The sequence below is a fragment of the Salmo salar genome, chromosome 16 (assembly GCF_965601325.2).
Source record: "Salmo salar chromosome 16, fSalSal1, whole genome shotgun sequence".
Classification (NCBI taxonomy): domain Eukaryota; kingdom Metazoa; phylum Chordata; class Actinopteri; order Salmoniformes; family Salmonidae; genus Salmo; species Salmo salar.
The window spans coordinates 17,743,841-17,758,846 of NC_138306.1; the positions used below are offsets into that span (position 1 = coordinate 17,743,841).

General features: G+C 42.6%; 1 protein-coding gene across 4 annotated transcripts in view; it reads right to left on the bottom strand.

Annotated features, from left to right (window-relative positions):
• Window positions 1–223: 223 nt before the first annotated feature.
• Window positions 224–15,006, bottom strand: part of mtss1la (MTSS I-BAR domain containing 2a) — a 40,247-nt gene continuing 25,464 nt past the window's right edge. The window contains exons 5-14 of one of the 4 annotated variants that reach the window (XM_082962584.1): window positions 14,812–14,903; window positions 14,628–14,702; window positions 11,964–12,121; window positions 9,974–10,081; window positions 9,588–9,818; window positions 7,158–7,232; window positions 6,789–6,944; window positions 6,212–6,385; window positions 5,836–6,004; window positions 224–5,691 (exon numbers count right to left, since the gene is read on the bottom strand). In XM_082962584.1, coding sequence (XP_082818710.1) covers window positions 4,772–5,691; window positions 5,836–6,004; window positions 6,212–6,385; window positions 6,789–6,944; window positions 7,158–7,232; window positions 9,588–9,818; window positions 9,974–10,081; window positions 11,964–12,121; window positions 14,628–14,702; window positions 14,812–14,903 — 2,158 coding nt within the window. In that variant the 3' untranslated portion in view covers window positions 224–4,771. The remainder of the gene's footprint in view (window positions 5,692–5,835; window positions 6,005–6,211; window positions 6,386–6,788; window positions 6,945–7,157; window positions 7,233–9,587; window positions 9,819–9,973; window positions 10,082–11,963; window positions 12,122–14,627; window positions 14,703–14,811; window positions 14,904–15,006) is intronic. The other 3 variants (XM_082962586.1, XM_082962587.1, XM_082962588.1) reach the window with 3 other exon arrangements.

Genomic DNA, 15,006 nt, shown 5'->3' on the forward strand with positions numbered 1-15,006 from the left:
TGAAATGGCTCTTACTCCACCTGTCCTGATAACCATGTGCTCTTTGCATCCTTTGCTCCTTCATCTAAAACTACTACATAGCCTAATAACAATGCCATAAGAAAACCACACTTGCTTGGATTTTCAATTAGCCTATAGGCTGTCATAAAAACTGTAAAACCTCAATCCATTTTTGTGCATCATATAAAATCTCACAGACTCAAAATAAAGGGCAACATCCCTCTACAGGAAAAGGTTGGTTTAATTGCAGAATAAATTGATAGTACAGAACAGCAATAAAAACACTGCCACATCGCTCCTATTTTACATGACTTTTACATTTCTCCGATATGTAACATACATTGGTGTTCAGCTTATGATACAAACGGCAATACATACATCAGTATAATAATACACAACATAACATAGATACAGGCTCACAGAGCAACTTAGCCCCATCACTTTCAGACAACAGATGGCTGTGTTAGTACACACACAATAAGACACAGAGCATTCAACCGCCATTTTGAAATGAGCTCCTAGGCCCGTATACATATAGCATTTAAGAGTGGGAGTACTGATCTAGGATAAAATCATCCTTGTCCATTAGTGCTGAGTGATTAACTGACATTTCAGTTATTTTCCGTATTTTAACCACTAATTGACAGACGTTGGTTCAATTATTGGAAGTACATTTTGTTCAGTTTTCTGTAAGCTCAATGCACACATTATGCAGTTTCTTTAAAGAACAATCAGATCAAGCCTGAACTCTGTGATGTTGTAGTAGTTTCCAACAAGCCAATATTCTACATTGTTAAGCTCAGAAAACATGAACTACAATGACCATAATCCATTGCGCGCCTACTGGTCCGGTCTGTTTCCTTAACGCCTACTACGTAAAAGAGACAGATGAATGTGCGATCGAGAGAGAGCTCTCGCTTCATGAGGTATTTTTTCTTGAAAATACATAATTTAAGTGTTTGATAGTTGGTATTCAGCAGTCATAAAAGTATGCCTTATTTACTTTGAAGAACTACTAAAATAGTGATTTAGTCAGACAGCATAGGCAGCAGCTCTATGGAGATGAGATGATGACTTGGAATTAAATAATAAAGTAATCAAATAAAACATGTTTATATACACAACAACTGAAATATTTTATTAAAGGAAAATAATGTGAATAAACAATGGTTAATATAAGCAGTAATGTGCAGTCACTACCATCATGGGACTTTTATGAATTGTTTTATTCTGAGTGGTTACAGCATTCAACCCACATAATGCATAGTGCATTAAATGTTAAAAAAAATATATACAGTACCAGTCAAAAGTTTGGACACAACTACACATTCAAGGGTTATTCTTTATTTTTAACTTTTTTCTACATTGTAGAATAATAGTGAAGACATCAAAACTATGAAATAACACATATGGAATCATGTAGTAACCAAAAAAGTGTTAACCTGTTTAGGATAGGGGGCAGTATTGACACGGCTGGATAAAAAACATACCCGATTTAATCTGGTTACCACTCCTACCCAGTAACTAGAATATGCATATACTTATTACATATGGATAGAAAACACCCTGAATTTTCTAAAACTGTTTGAATGGTGTCTGTGAGTATAACAGAACTCAAATGGCAGGTCAAAACCTGAGAGATTCCTTTACAGGAAGTGGCCTGTCTGACCATTTCTTGAACTTGTTTTCCATCTCTATCATTTACTAAGGATCTCTGCTCTAACGTGACACTTCCCACGTCGTCCATAGGCGCTCAGAGCCCGGGAAAAAACAGAATGTCGTCATTCCAGCCCCAGGCTGAAACACATTATCGCCTTTCTCAAGTGGCCGATCAAGGGACACTGGCTTATGCGCGTGACCCCGACCGCCCCCGCCTTTGGGATTTTTTCCTCTGTTTGCCGAAAAGGAGATTCCCTGTCGGAATATTATCGCTTTTCTACGAGAAAAATGTCGTAAAAATTGATTTTAAACAGAGGTTGACATGCTTCGAAGTACGGTAATGGAATACTTAGAATTTTATTGTCACGAATTGCGCCATGCGCGCGACACTTCTTTACTATTTCGGATAGTGTCTGGAACGCACGAACAAAACGCCGCTATTCGGATATAACGATGGATTATTTTGGACCAAACCAACATTTGTTATTGAAGTAGCAGTCCTGGGTGTTTATTCTGACGAAGACAACAAAAGGTAATCAAACTTTTATAATAGTAAATATGATTATGGTGAGTGCTAAACTTGCCGGGTGTCTAAATAGCGAGCCCGTGATGCCTGGGCTATGTACTTAGAATATTGCAAAATGTGCTTTCACCAAAAAGCTATTTTAAAATCGGACATATCGAGTGCATAGAGGAGGTCTGTATCTATAATTCTTAAAATAATTGTTATGCTTTTTGTGAACGTTTATCGTGAGTAATTTAGTAAATTGTTAGTAAATTCCCCGGAAGTTTGCGGGGGGTATGCTAGTTCTGAACGTTACATGCTAATGTAAAAAGCTGGTTTTTGATATAAATATGAACTTGATTGAACAAAACATGCATGTATTGTATAACATAATGTCCTAGGGTTGTCATCTGATGAAGATCATCAAAGGTGAGTGCTGCATTTAGCTGTCTTCTGGGTTTTGGTGACATTATATGCTGGCTTGAAAAATGGGTGTCTGATTATTTCTGGCTTGGTACTCTGCTGACATAATCTAATGTTTTGCTTTCGTTGTAAAGCCTTTTTGAAATCGGACAGTGTGGTTAGATTAACGAGAGTCTTGTCTTTAAATGGCTGTAAAATAGTCATATGTTTGAGAAATTGAAGTAATAGGATTTTTAAGGTTTTGAAAATCGCGCCACAGGATAGCAGTGGCTGTTACGTAGGTGGGACGAATTCGTCCCGCCTAGCCTAGAGAGGTTAAACAAATCAATATATATTTCAGTTTCTTCAAAGTAGCCACTCTTTGCCTTGATGACAGCTTTGCACACTCTGGCATTCTCTCAACCAGCTTCATGAGGAATGATTTTCCAACAGTCTTGAAGGAGTTCCCACATATGCTGAGCACTTGTTGGCTGCTTTTCCACACTCTGCGGTCTAACTCATCCCAAACCATCTCAATTGGGTTGAGGTCAGGTGATTGTGGAGGACGGGTCATCTGATGCACCACTCCATCACTCTCCTTGGTCAAATAGCCCTTACACAGCCTGGAGGTGTGTTTTGGGTCATTGTCCTGTTGAAAAACAAATGATAGTCCCACTAAGCGCAAACCAGATGGGGTGGCATATCACTGCAGAATGCTGTGGTAGCCATGCTGGTTAAGTGTGCCTTGAATTCTAAATAACTCACAGAGTGTCACCAGCAAAGCACCGCCACACCATCACAATGCTTCCATGCTTTACGGTCGGAACCACACATGCAGAGATAATCCGTTCACCTACTCTGCGTCTCACAAAGACACAGTGGTTGGAACCAAAAATCTCAAATTTGGACTCATCAGATCAAAGGACAGATTTCCAACAGTCTAATGTCCATTGCTCGTGTTTCTTGGCCCAAGCAAGTCTCTTCTTCTTATTGGTGTCGTTTAGTAGTGGTTTCTTTGCAGCAATTCGACCATGAAGGCCTGATTCTCTGAACAGTTTATGTTGAGATGTGTCTGTTACTTGAATTCTGTGAAGCATTTATTTGGGCTGCAATCTGAGGTGCCGTTAACTCTAATGAACTTATCCTCTATAGCAGAGGTAACTCTGGGTCTTCCTTTCCTGTGGCGGTCCTCATGAGAGCCAGTTTCATCATAGTGCTTTCTGGTTTTTGCAACTGCATTTGAAGAAACTTTTAAAGTTCTTGAAATTTTCTGGATTGACTGACCTTCATGTCTTAAAGTAATGATGGACTGTCGTTTCTCTTTGCTTATTTGAGCTGTTCTTGACATAATATGTACTTGGTCTTTTACCAAATAGGGCTATCTTCTGTATACCACCTCTGCCTTGTCACAACACAACTGATTGGCTCAAACACATTAAGTAGGAAAGAAATTCCACAAATGTACTTTTAACAAGGCACACCTGTTAATTGAAATGCATTCCAGGTGACTGTTGTACTTCATGAAGCTGGTTGAGAGAATGCCAAGAGTGTGCAAAGCTGTCATCAAGGCAAAGGGTGGCTACTTTGAAGAATCTAAAATGTAAAATATATATTGATTTGTTTAACAGTTTTATGGTTACTACATGACTCCATATGTGTTATTTCATAGTTTTGATGTCTTCACTATTACGTAGAAAACAGTAAAAATAAAGAAAAACCCTTGAATGAGTAGGTGTGTCCAAACTTTTGACTGGTACTGTATATATAATCGAACCGAAACCAAACAGACCTCAATAAGCACTAATCACTCAGCACCATTGTCCATATAATTGTATTATAGATTCATTATACATGAATCAGCACACCTACTCTGAGACACTTTGTGAATACAGGCCCTGATCACTGAGTCTAAAGGAAAGGTGCCTGGGCTGATTCATCAGGAGACAGAGAGAATAGACAACCACAGCCACTAAGCCCACAGACAACATGGGAAATAGGAATACGACATAAAAATACATTTGTATGCAATTCATTACATGACATTTGTCCATTGGACACCCATGGCCATTCATTGAATCTTTACACATTGACACTCGTTTTCCCTTTCATTTCATGCATTCTTTTCCTGTACAGGATGAGTGTTCATTCATTTCACTACTAGAGCTTGCAGTGGCACCACAGTTCTGTGGTCAGTCCCAGTAGATACTACCGCAGTATCCTGGATGCTGCTGCAGTATCCTGCAGTATCCTGGGGGCTGATCTGTCGTTGGAGACCGCCTTGCGGAGCCTCACACCTCTCCGTATGGACACCAGCATGTCCACGCCCTCCTGGGGCCTGTGTGGTGGTTGTTGTGGGTGTTGGGTTACAGAGTTGGTACCCATTGGGTCCGCTGGCAGAGGGTCCAGAGAGGAGAAGGGGAACTGACCCTCGCCCAGGGCGTGGGCGCTGGCCGCGAGCTCTCCTATCTTCTCCACCAGGCTGTGGCGGTTGGCTGCCAGCTGGGGGTCCTCCTCTAGGCTGAGGCCTGTCATGCCAGGGGGCTGCTGGGCATAGACACTTCGGTCCAGCCCCCCTCCGGAGCTCCAGGCGGTGGTGTCAGGTAGGCTCAGCCGCTTGGGGGAGGCCTTCATGTACTCCAGGGCACTGGGTGGAGTCTCGTCCCCATACAGGTACTCTTCGCTGCCCATGTGCTGGATAAGGCTGGGAGAGTAGCTGGGGGAGTAACCGGGGGAGTAGACAGGAGAGTCTGGCACCGTGGGGGTCTTGACTGGAACGATGGGGGGGCGGATGGCGATGGGGCCTGAGGTGGACGGGGTGCGTCTCACCCCCGTTTTGGAGGAGGGGGTCCGGCGGATGGTGGCTGTTCCAGAGGTGATGGCTCCGTGCCTCCCGTCACGCCCTCCCTCACGCCCTCCATCACCCCCATAAATCACTCCATGCATACCACCAGGAGGGCTCACTCCGGCGGGCAACCCGGCGGTGCTAGCTGGCCTCTTGGTCTGGATCATGCGGCGGTAGTTCTGGGCGATGTTGCTGTGGCGGGGGATGGTGGAGGACTTGTCGAAGTCAGCCTCCCTGCTGGTATCAGCATCCCCGTTCAGAGAGTAGCACTCATAGTCAGACCCTGAGAACAGCAGAGAGAATCAATTCAAACTGATCAGGCCTTATGCATGACACAGCCGGATCCAATTGGATTTTCTATACAGTTTCAGGTACTACTGTTTGAAGGGATACATGTGGTTATCTGGTGTTGATCAGAGTATGTTACCCTGTGAGGGGATGGTGTCCTCTGAGCAGCAGGGTGTGTTGGTCTGGGTGCTGTAGCCACTGGAGTACTGCAGAGATTCCCTGCTATTCTTCTGCTGCTCTATACTGAGACCACGGGTCAGCACCATGGCTAGTGTACTGGCTGCTGGGGACATGGCATCACCGCCGTGCTGCGCGCACACAAAGGCACACATGGTCACACACATGCAGAGAGAGAGAGAGAAAACAGAACAAGAAAGAAAGAAAAAGAGAGAGAAGAGAGGGGCGACTCACATTACCGTACAATAGTAGTAGTGGCAAACATTCAATTCTACATCTCAACAACTCATGTTGATTGTTGAGTACTGTTACTGCATCCAATGTGTGCTCATCATTACCTTGGCTGCTATAGTAGCTTGGGCCATCCTGGACCTATGAGTGTCTGGGTGCATCCCAGAGAACCCTTTAGGACTGGAAGGAACCTCCTGCTCCCTCATTCTGTCCAATGACTCTCTCCTTTGCTGCAGAGTGGTAGCCAATGAGGGCTCGCAGGTACTGGTTTTAGACCAATCCTGTGGCAGTATTATTGAGGTAATGAGGAAATTAACTAAACAATGTACCCTTGGATTGGACATCATTCAGCAGTTCAGAAGTCTTTTCCATTGTGGTACAATGGAAGCAGTATGAGGGTCCATGAAGAGGTTAAATTCTAACAGCATGGTACCAAATCTGCTTGTGCTGTCTACACAAATAGATCCCAGCCCTAAGCATGAGTATTTTATTACAATGAGTTTAGCAAAGTCCGCTCAGCTTAGCAAATCTTTGGCATGAGAGATTTGAAAGCGGAATTCGACAACAGAATGGATCCTGAAGATATTATGCCTCATGAGTTATGCAAATGAGTTGTTAAAGCCAAGAAAAAAGCAGTTAAGCAAATAAAAGATTAAAACGGAAAAGCAGCAAATTAAAACAAACCTTCCAGCTAGGAACCTTTGAGATGGGTGAGGGTGTTTTGGATCCAGGAGAGCGGTTAAATGTGGGGGACCCAGGAAGTATGACAGAGAGAGGCCTGATGGAGCCAGTGTGTGAGAGAGCGGGGCGGAAGGTACCGAAGGATGAGCCCAAGCCAAACTGCGGAATGGACAGACATGTCTGAGTCATCATGTTCATCACATACTATAGCAAGATCCCTCTGGGCCTCTTAAGCCACAGATATGTCACACAGCTTGTGTGTGTGTGTGTGTGTGTGTGTGTGTGTGTGTGTGTGTGTGTGTGTGTGTGTGTGTGTGTGTGTGTGTGTGTGTGTGTGTATGTGTGTGTGTGTGTGTGTGTGTGTGTACTAACCGTGGTGGGAGAGTTGCATTCACTGACAGATTGGCAGGTTTCTGATGCCTCAGAGGAGGCTGAGCTGGTGGACTTCTGTAGATGGAATCAGAGAGACGGAGAGTGGGAGAGATGGAGAAAGGAGATGGAGAGAGAAGAGGAGTGGGAGAGATGGAGAAAGGGTGAAATAGATGAAAAGAGTGACAAGAAGTGAGTGAGATTGAGAAAAGAGGAGGCGAGTGAGTGAGAGGGAGGGAAAATAAGGGGAAAGAATATGACCCAAGGAACTATTTACTCTTCTACAACAAACCATCACACAATATTGCTCTTTTGCTATGGAAGATTGCATCAGATTCCCTCCCTGATACCCATTCTATTTACAGAGAAATTTTAACAGCCATCCGCCACAATAATTCATAGTATATCAAGGAGGAACACTCTAGCATCATCTTACAGGCTTGATGGTATAAGTAATAATTTATATTTCAATTACTTTTAAAGACATTTGGAAGTATGAATTTACATATTTTTTACTTGAAAAGACAAGTAGTTGAATATTGTAATGTATTTGGAAATGCACATGAATGTATTTGAAAATACACTGATTAAAATACACTCCCATGCATTTGAAAATAGTATTTGAAATACAGTTGAAGTCGGAAGTTTACATACACCTTAGCCAAATACATTTAAACTCAGTTTTTCACAATTCCTGACATTTAATCCTAGAAAAAAATTCCCTGTCTTAGGTCAGTTAGGATCACCACTTTATTTTAAGAATGTGAAATGTCAGAATAATAGTTGAGAGAATGATTTATTTCAGCTTTAATTTCTTTCATCACATTCCCAGTGGGTCAGAAGTTTACATACACTCAAATAGTATTTGGTAGCATTGGCTTTAAATTGTTTAACTTGGGTCAAACGTTTCGGGTAGCCTTCCACAAGCTTCCCACAATAAGTTAGGTGAATTTTGGCCCATTCCTCCTGACAGAGCTGGTGTAACTGAGTCAGGTTTGTAGGCCTCCTTGCTTGCACATGCTTTTTCAGTTCTGCCCACAACATTTCTAGAGGATTGAGATCAGGGCTTTGGCCACTCCAATACCTTGACTTTGTTGTCCTTAAGTCATTTTGCCACAACTTTGGAAGTATGCTTGGGGTCATTGTCCATTTGGAAGACCCATTTGTGACCAAGCTTTAACTTCCTGACTGATGTCTTGAGATGTTGCTTCAATATATCCACATAATGTTCCTGCCTCATGATGCCATCTATTTTGTGAAATGCACCAGTCCCTCCTGCAGCAAAGCACCCTCACAACATGATGCCTCTACCCCTGTGCTTCACGGTTGGGATGGTGTTCTTCAGCTTGCAAGCATCCCCCTTTTTCCTCCAAACATAACGATGGTCATTATGGCCAAACATTTCTATTTTTGTTTCATCAGACCAGAGGACATTTCTCCAAAAAGTATGATCTTTCTCCCCATGTGCAGTTGCAAACCGTAGTCTGGCTTTTTAATGGCAGTTTTGGAGCAGTCTTACTTGCTGAGCGGCCTTTCAGATTATGTTGATATAGGACTCGTTTTACTGTGGATATAGATACTTTTGTGCCTGTTTCCTCCAGCATCTTCACAAGGTCCTTTGCTGTTGTTCTGAGATTGATTTGAACTTTTCGCACCAAAGTGCGTTCATCTCTAGGAGACAGAACGCATCTCCTTCCTGAGCGGTATGACGGCTGCATGGTCCAATGGTGTTTATACTTGTGTACTATTGTTTGTACAGATGAACGTGGTACCTTCAGGCATTTGGAAATTGCTCCCAAGGATGAACCAGACTTGTGGAGGTCTACAATTTTCATTCTCAGGTCTTGGCTGATTTCTTTTGATTTTCCCACGATGTCAAGCAAAGAGGCACTGAATTTGAAGGTAGGTCTTGAAATACATCCACAGGTACACCTCCAATTGACTCAAATGATGGCAATTAGCCTATCAGAAGCTGTTTAAAGGCACAGTCAACTTAGTGTATGTAAACTTCTGACCCACTGGAATTGTGATACAGTGAATTATAAGTGAAATAATCTGTCTGTAAACAATTGTTGGAAAAATTACTTGTGTCATGCACAAATAGTATAGTTTGTTAACAAGAAATTTGTGGAGTGGTTGAAAAATGAGTTTTAATGACTCCAACCTAAGTGTATGTAAACTTCCGAGTTCAACTGTAAGTATTTAGGAAATTATTTGAAAATAAATACTAATAAATAGAAGTTTTAGACTCGGGCCATATTATTTGAATACTGAAATACACAGAACATACGTATTTAAATAACAAATAATCAAATACACATGTATTTCAACCCAGGTCTGTGCATTATCATACTCCAAAGTTGTAATAATCAAGAACGTGACAGAGAACCTGGAGTGGAACCTAGAGCCTGACTGACTCAGAGGAGTGTCTACCTGGCTGGTGATGTCAGAGGGCATGGGGGAGGGGGGCTTGGAGTGGGTGTTGGCATCCTGAGAGATGAACCCTGAATCATGGGAGGAGACACTACTGAGACGATGGGCACCAACAGTTGGCATCTGGAGGATACTGCACATACTGCTCTTCCTGGAGGCAGCACTGCTGGGAGAGGAGGGAGGAGTCTGGTAGGACCAGCTGTAGTCTGAACCCTTCAGGTCCCCGATCACCTGGAGAGAGAGAGGAGAGAGTTAACGCAAGCAGTACCTACACTCAGTCCATTCACTGTTTGACATGTTGTGCTACTGGTTAAGCATGTGTGCTTGCAAGACTGATTTATTGCGTAAGGAAAGTCTTGTTCTTTTGTGTGTATGTTGGAGATTACCTGCTCACTAGCCGGGGGCAGTTTGTGAGGGTCTTCAGTGAGTACAGTGAGGTCATCAACTATGGCCTGCAGGTGAGTGATCTCTCCCAGCATGGCTATCTCTCCATTCTGAAGAGGAGCAACAACAAGACCTTTCGCTCAGCAACACACAAAGACATAACATGTGCATTATTTAAGACTAACTGAAATAACTGAAACACTAACTGAAATAACTGTGACAAACAAACAACTTTAACATGAAAGTTAAGACCACCAAAAACAACTCCACTGTGGACAGAAGGATGCAGTTGCAGACTAGACTCTGATCTAAGTATGGTCTGTAAATCTTTTCCATATAATGGTTAAGATTTGGGTATGATAATCGGGTTCTAGATCTGTGCCTAAAGTACAGTCCTGCATTGGGTCAGATACCCACAGTTCCCTGTGGTTGACATGCAAAAACATCCGCTGGCGGGTGGAATGAAAACATTCTTTCAACCAGTGGTCGGCTCGCGGTTCAGAACAATTATATTGCGGGTCGGAAACATTTCAATTAAATCAAGATAGTTTTTTTGTACAAGCCCAGGAGCCTGTTTTGTTGAAATGTGTTGTGAATTTCCATTATGTGAGCAGTGAGGCAGATATAGCCTAGGACTAGGCTACCAGCCACGCAGCAAGAGACTGGAGCAGGGAACTGTCCATTATTTGTGTGGTGCTGAAGCATTCCTAATTTGTCCATGTGCAGATCTTATGTTCCCGTCTGCCACGCGACAATAAGTTGTCAAGTTGATTTTCCCTGACTCCTAGCTCATGAGAAAATGGCTAATGTAACAGGAGAAATAAAAAGAAAGGTTAGGATGGTGGAACACACCATCGTGGAAACAGGTGCTGTGCGAGTGAATCCCCAGTTTGGAAGGATTTTGGAGTCATTGTGGACAAGGAGGACAACAACCTGATAGATGGATACACAGCCTGCAAAAGTGCTAGTAAATTATCAGTTCATTATTACATACTGTAAATTCAGGCTTCCGTTCATTTAGACCATATGCAGGCCATATAAAGTTTTAACCTGTGTGGTCGGTAAAAGTTTGAGAAGTCAAAAGCTTACTAAATAAATGTATTTTTGCAGCCTGTAGCCTATTCAATTCTGTGAATTGTTTATTTAAGTCTCAATTAAACTACTTGATTATGTAAACAATATTGATTGTAAAAGTATTGTTTTGTTATATCAGTATAGGTTTTATTAGAAGAATGCTAATTAAAGGGCTCTTTCTCAAAGCGATTTGAGTTGTCAATGTGACGTACAGCATTGTGAAAATAAGAAGATTGGCCTATCATTCTTATTTATTCATGGCATGTTTTCCTTTTATTCAAATGTAGACATGCAGACAAATGAATGAATGCAGGGATGGGGAATAGCCTACTGCTCTGGAGATATAAAAACAATTAAATAAATGGATGTTATTTGGCGGGTCACGAGTCGACTCTCGGAACAATTCTATGGGGGTGGCTCAGGTTGCAGAGAATCATTATTTGGAATTTTTGGGGATAATATTGAATTGGGGATTGAATTCTTGGAATTTACCTAACATTGGAATTCAAAGGAATTCAATTATCTCTGAATTCAAAGACTGACCTGGAATTTGAATTGAATTAAATGTAATTAACAGGGAAAGAGAATAGAATTATAATTTCATTTGTGGAATTGACTTCAACCCTCAACTCTAGCCTGAAGCCAAGGCAACTTCTCCCGGGAGCCCACCCCGCCCTGGTAACTCAGCAATCCTCCCCTCTCACCACCATACGCTGATCTACATTCAGGCAGGTTTTTCCCACATACTGGTTAAGGTTAAGATTTAGGATTTAGGATCTATGTCCCAGCGCCCACCCCAGCCAACTCTATCATCATCCTCCCCTCTCACAACCACAGACTGATCTGAAGTGAGTGACGTTTTCCCTATAATAGCTAAGGATTTGGATTTGGATAGGCTGATCCTAGATCTGTGCTCACCACCACAGGCTTCAGCAGATTGATGAAGAAGCAGTAGCGCCCCCTCTCCTCTAGGAGGGCCCGGCGCACCGCCTGCTTCTCGGTCTCCCCCATCAGTAGGTAGAGGTCGCTGACGTCCTGCATGGCACTGTCCAGCTGGGGACGCAGGTTACCCCGGCCTGGGGAGGAGGGGGGGTAAAGAGAGAAGAGTACATAGAGGAGGGAAGTTAAAGGGGAAGACGAGAGAAAGGGTAAGGGGCAGGGGATAGCGGAGGGAGGGGTCAATAGTGAAAGAAGGAGGAACAGGGTACCCAGGGATGAGGGGCATTGGGTAAGATGGTTAGAGGATGAGGATGAAATGAGAGAGGAGGAAGAGAAGAAAAGAGTGGTGATTAGAACCCTCTGCTAGGTTTGGGCCTGCCGGTGTACCGTAGGACAGACCACCATTGACAAACAACACTGCACTGAAATGATACGCGTCAATGAGAATGGGACGAAACTACAGCACATATCTTAAACGAGGCTAGCACCAACAACTCCGCAGGTAGCCTAGTGGGTTAGAGCGTTGGGACAGTAAGTAAAAGGATGCTGGTTTGAATACCCGAGCAGACAAGGTGAAAAATCTGTTGGTGTCCTTGAGCAAGGCACAACCCTAATTTGCTCCATGGGTGCTGTAGTACTATGGCTGACGCTGTAAAACAACACATTTCACTGCACCTATCTGGTGTATGTGACCAACAACAACAAAAAGATTACATGGATGGAGATCCTGAAATGAACATGGTTTACTAGCACAGGTAAATACAACAGTGATGACATATCCAGCCGCCATGTATGAGACAGCCTTATTGTTGAGGAAAACTCATTACAAGGAATAAGGCAGAACCCATTTATCAGTAATAAGAGGTTTATTTGAGCAATTGCAAGGGAAATCACTCTCTCAGGATGAACCTGGAGAGGATCTTGTTCATTTACAAATGACACAGTCTGTATATACTTCATCTACACAAAGAGCTAAATCCCCCGTCTAGGTGGAGGCAAGCTAGGAAAATAAATAAGGGGTAATTGGCTCCACTTCCTTCGAAAAATATTTGAAATGAGAACAGGTTCTAACCAGTTCTGACAGCCTATATGTCTAAGATAGAGGAGTGCTAGGATCTTTAAAACCAGAGGAAACTAGATTTCTGCATTGCTTTTAGTGCCCGTTAGATAATGAGATAGTAATAATTCACTCCTCTGTTCGGTATGTAAAGAAGTTACTGAACAACTGTGGAAAATGACCAGTGACTGTGGAAAATGACCACTGACTGTGGAAAATGACCAGTGACTGTGGAAAATGACCAGTGACTGTGGAAAATGACCAGTGACTGTGGAAAATGACCAGTGACTGTGGAAAATGACCAGTGACTGTGGAAAATTACCAGTGACTGTGGAAAATTACCAGTGACTAGTACCGTTCAACTCAAGAGACTGTAACAAAAAAGTTTTGTACCCAAATTATGAAACATGGTGACATGATGACCAAGAGGCGTATGAAGAGGAGGCCGTGTTGGGGAAGCTAAAATATAGTTTACCAAGCTACTAATTAAGTTAAGCTGCACAACAGCTACCCTTAAGAGAAATATCGTTGACTTAACTAAAGTTACTTTGAAAAAGTAGTTCACTACATCCAAAGTACTTGGTGATTAATCATATGTAAATCTGAAACGTCATAGACTACAAATTGCTACAAACAGATCACTCCGGACTGGAGTCAGATGTTAACAGAATGTGTATTTTAGCCTATTAAAAACTCAACTTCAAGTGAGAATTTGGCAGATCTGATGACAAAAAAAAAGAAAGGAATGTCTTGCCTACTTCTCCCATATTTCTATGTAGTACGTAGTTCCTGTAGTTAGCTACAACACTACACGGCAAAAATAAAGTAATTATCTCCTGAAAACACTAGCTTGATTTGAATTTAGATGAACTACCACCAAGCTACTGTCAAATGTAGTTCAATTACTAGTAGAAATACATATAGTTCACTACTCCCCAACACAGACGAGGGGTATGGCAATACTGATAGGACACACCAGTATCAGACAGACTACAACACTCCAGGTGAGATGGTCACACACAATCACGTGATGATGCAGGACACACACACACCGGATAATAACTATAGCATTATCATGAAATGCCTCATGCAACACGGGGAAATGTGGGGAAAGCATAACACACATACCTAGAAGCTCTACAGCAGGGGAATAGGCCAGTGAGGAGGCAGAGGAGTAGACAGATAGGTAGCATGGGTGGAAAGAGGGAAGGGGGGGAAGAGAAAGCATAGACAGAAAGCCCAATATTAGAGTTGGCACTGTCATCGTTATAGGCATTGAAATAGATCAAAGTTGTACACATAAACCTCTTATTTTGTACCTCCAAACTCTCCAAACCTTTTGGATGATAGCTTTCATTTCTGATTTATCCCTCTTTGGAAACCCATGACAATGTATTTCTCATTCAGGGCACTAGGAGGTGGCATTTCCCAGGTAGGTGATGGTAACTAGCCTACAGCAGTACAACAAATCCTCTATCTAGTCTACATCCTGTTTTGGACAGAGTTTTTAACAGTAGCCAATCAGTAACCAATCGTTTTTAGCAGTAGCCAATCAGATCATGTCACAGGGTGCGGTTCGACGTTACCTTTCCTGGCCTTCTTCTGGAGCTTCATGGTGTCTGAGGACTTTCTCTTGATCTCCTGGCGAGACCGCTTGTATTCTGATGAGGAGAGAAGGCGCGGTCACCCTGGAGTTAAGCTTCATTTGTTGATTGATTTGCTCAATCAATCAAATTCAATATATATAGCCCTTTTAACATAAACCCTCACCTTTGGCGTGGTCTTTGTCCAGCAGGTTAGCTGTCTTTTTCCATTCCTCTATCCTGTCCTGGAGAGGAGTGACTAGGCCTTCCATAAGAGCACTGGGGAGGAGAGGAAAGAAGAGGGAGGGTAAGGAAAGGACTTGTAGCACAATTAGCAATGGACAAAGATGTAGGGAAAGGAATCAGGAAGGGTTGAAGGTGG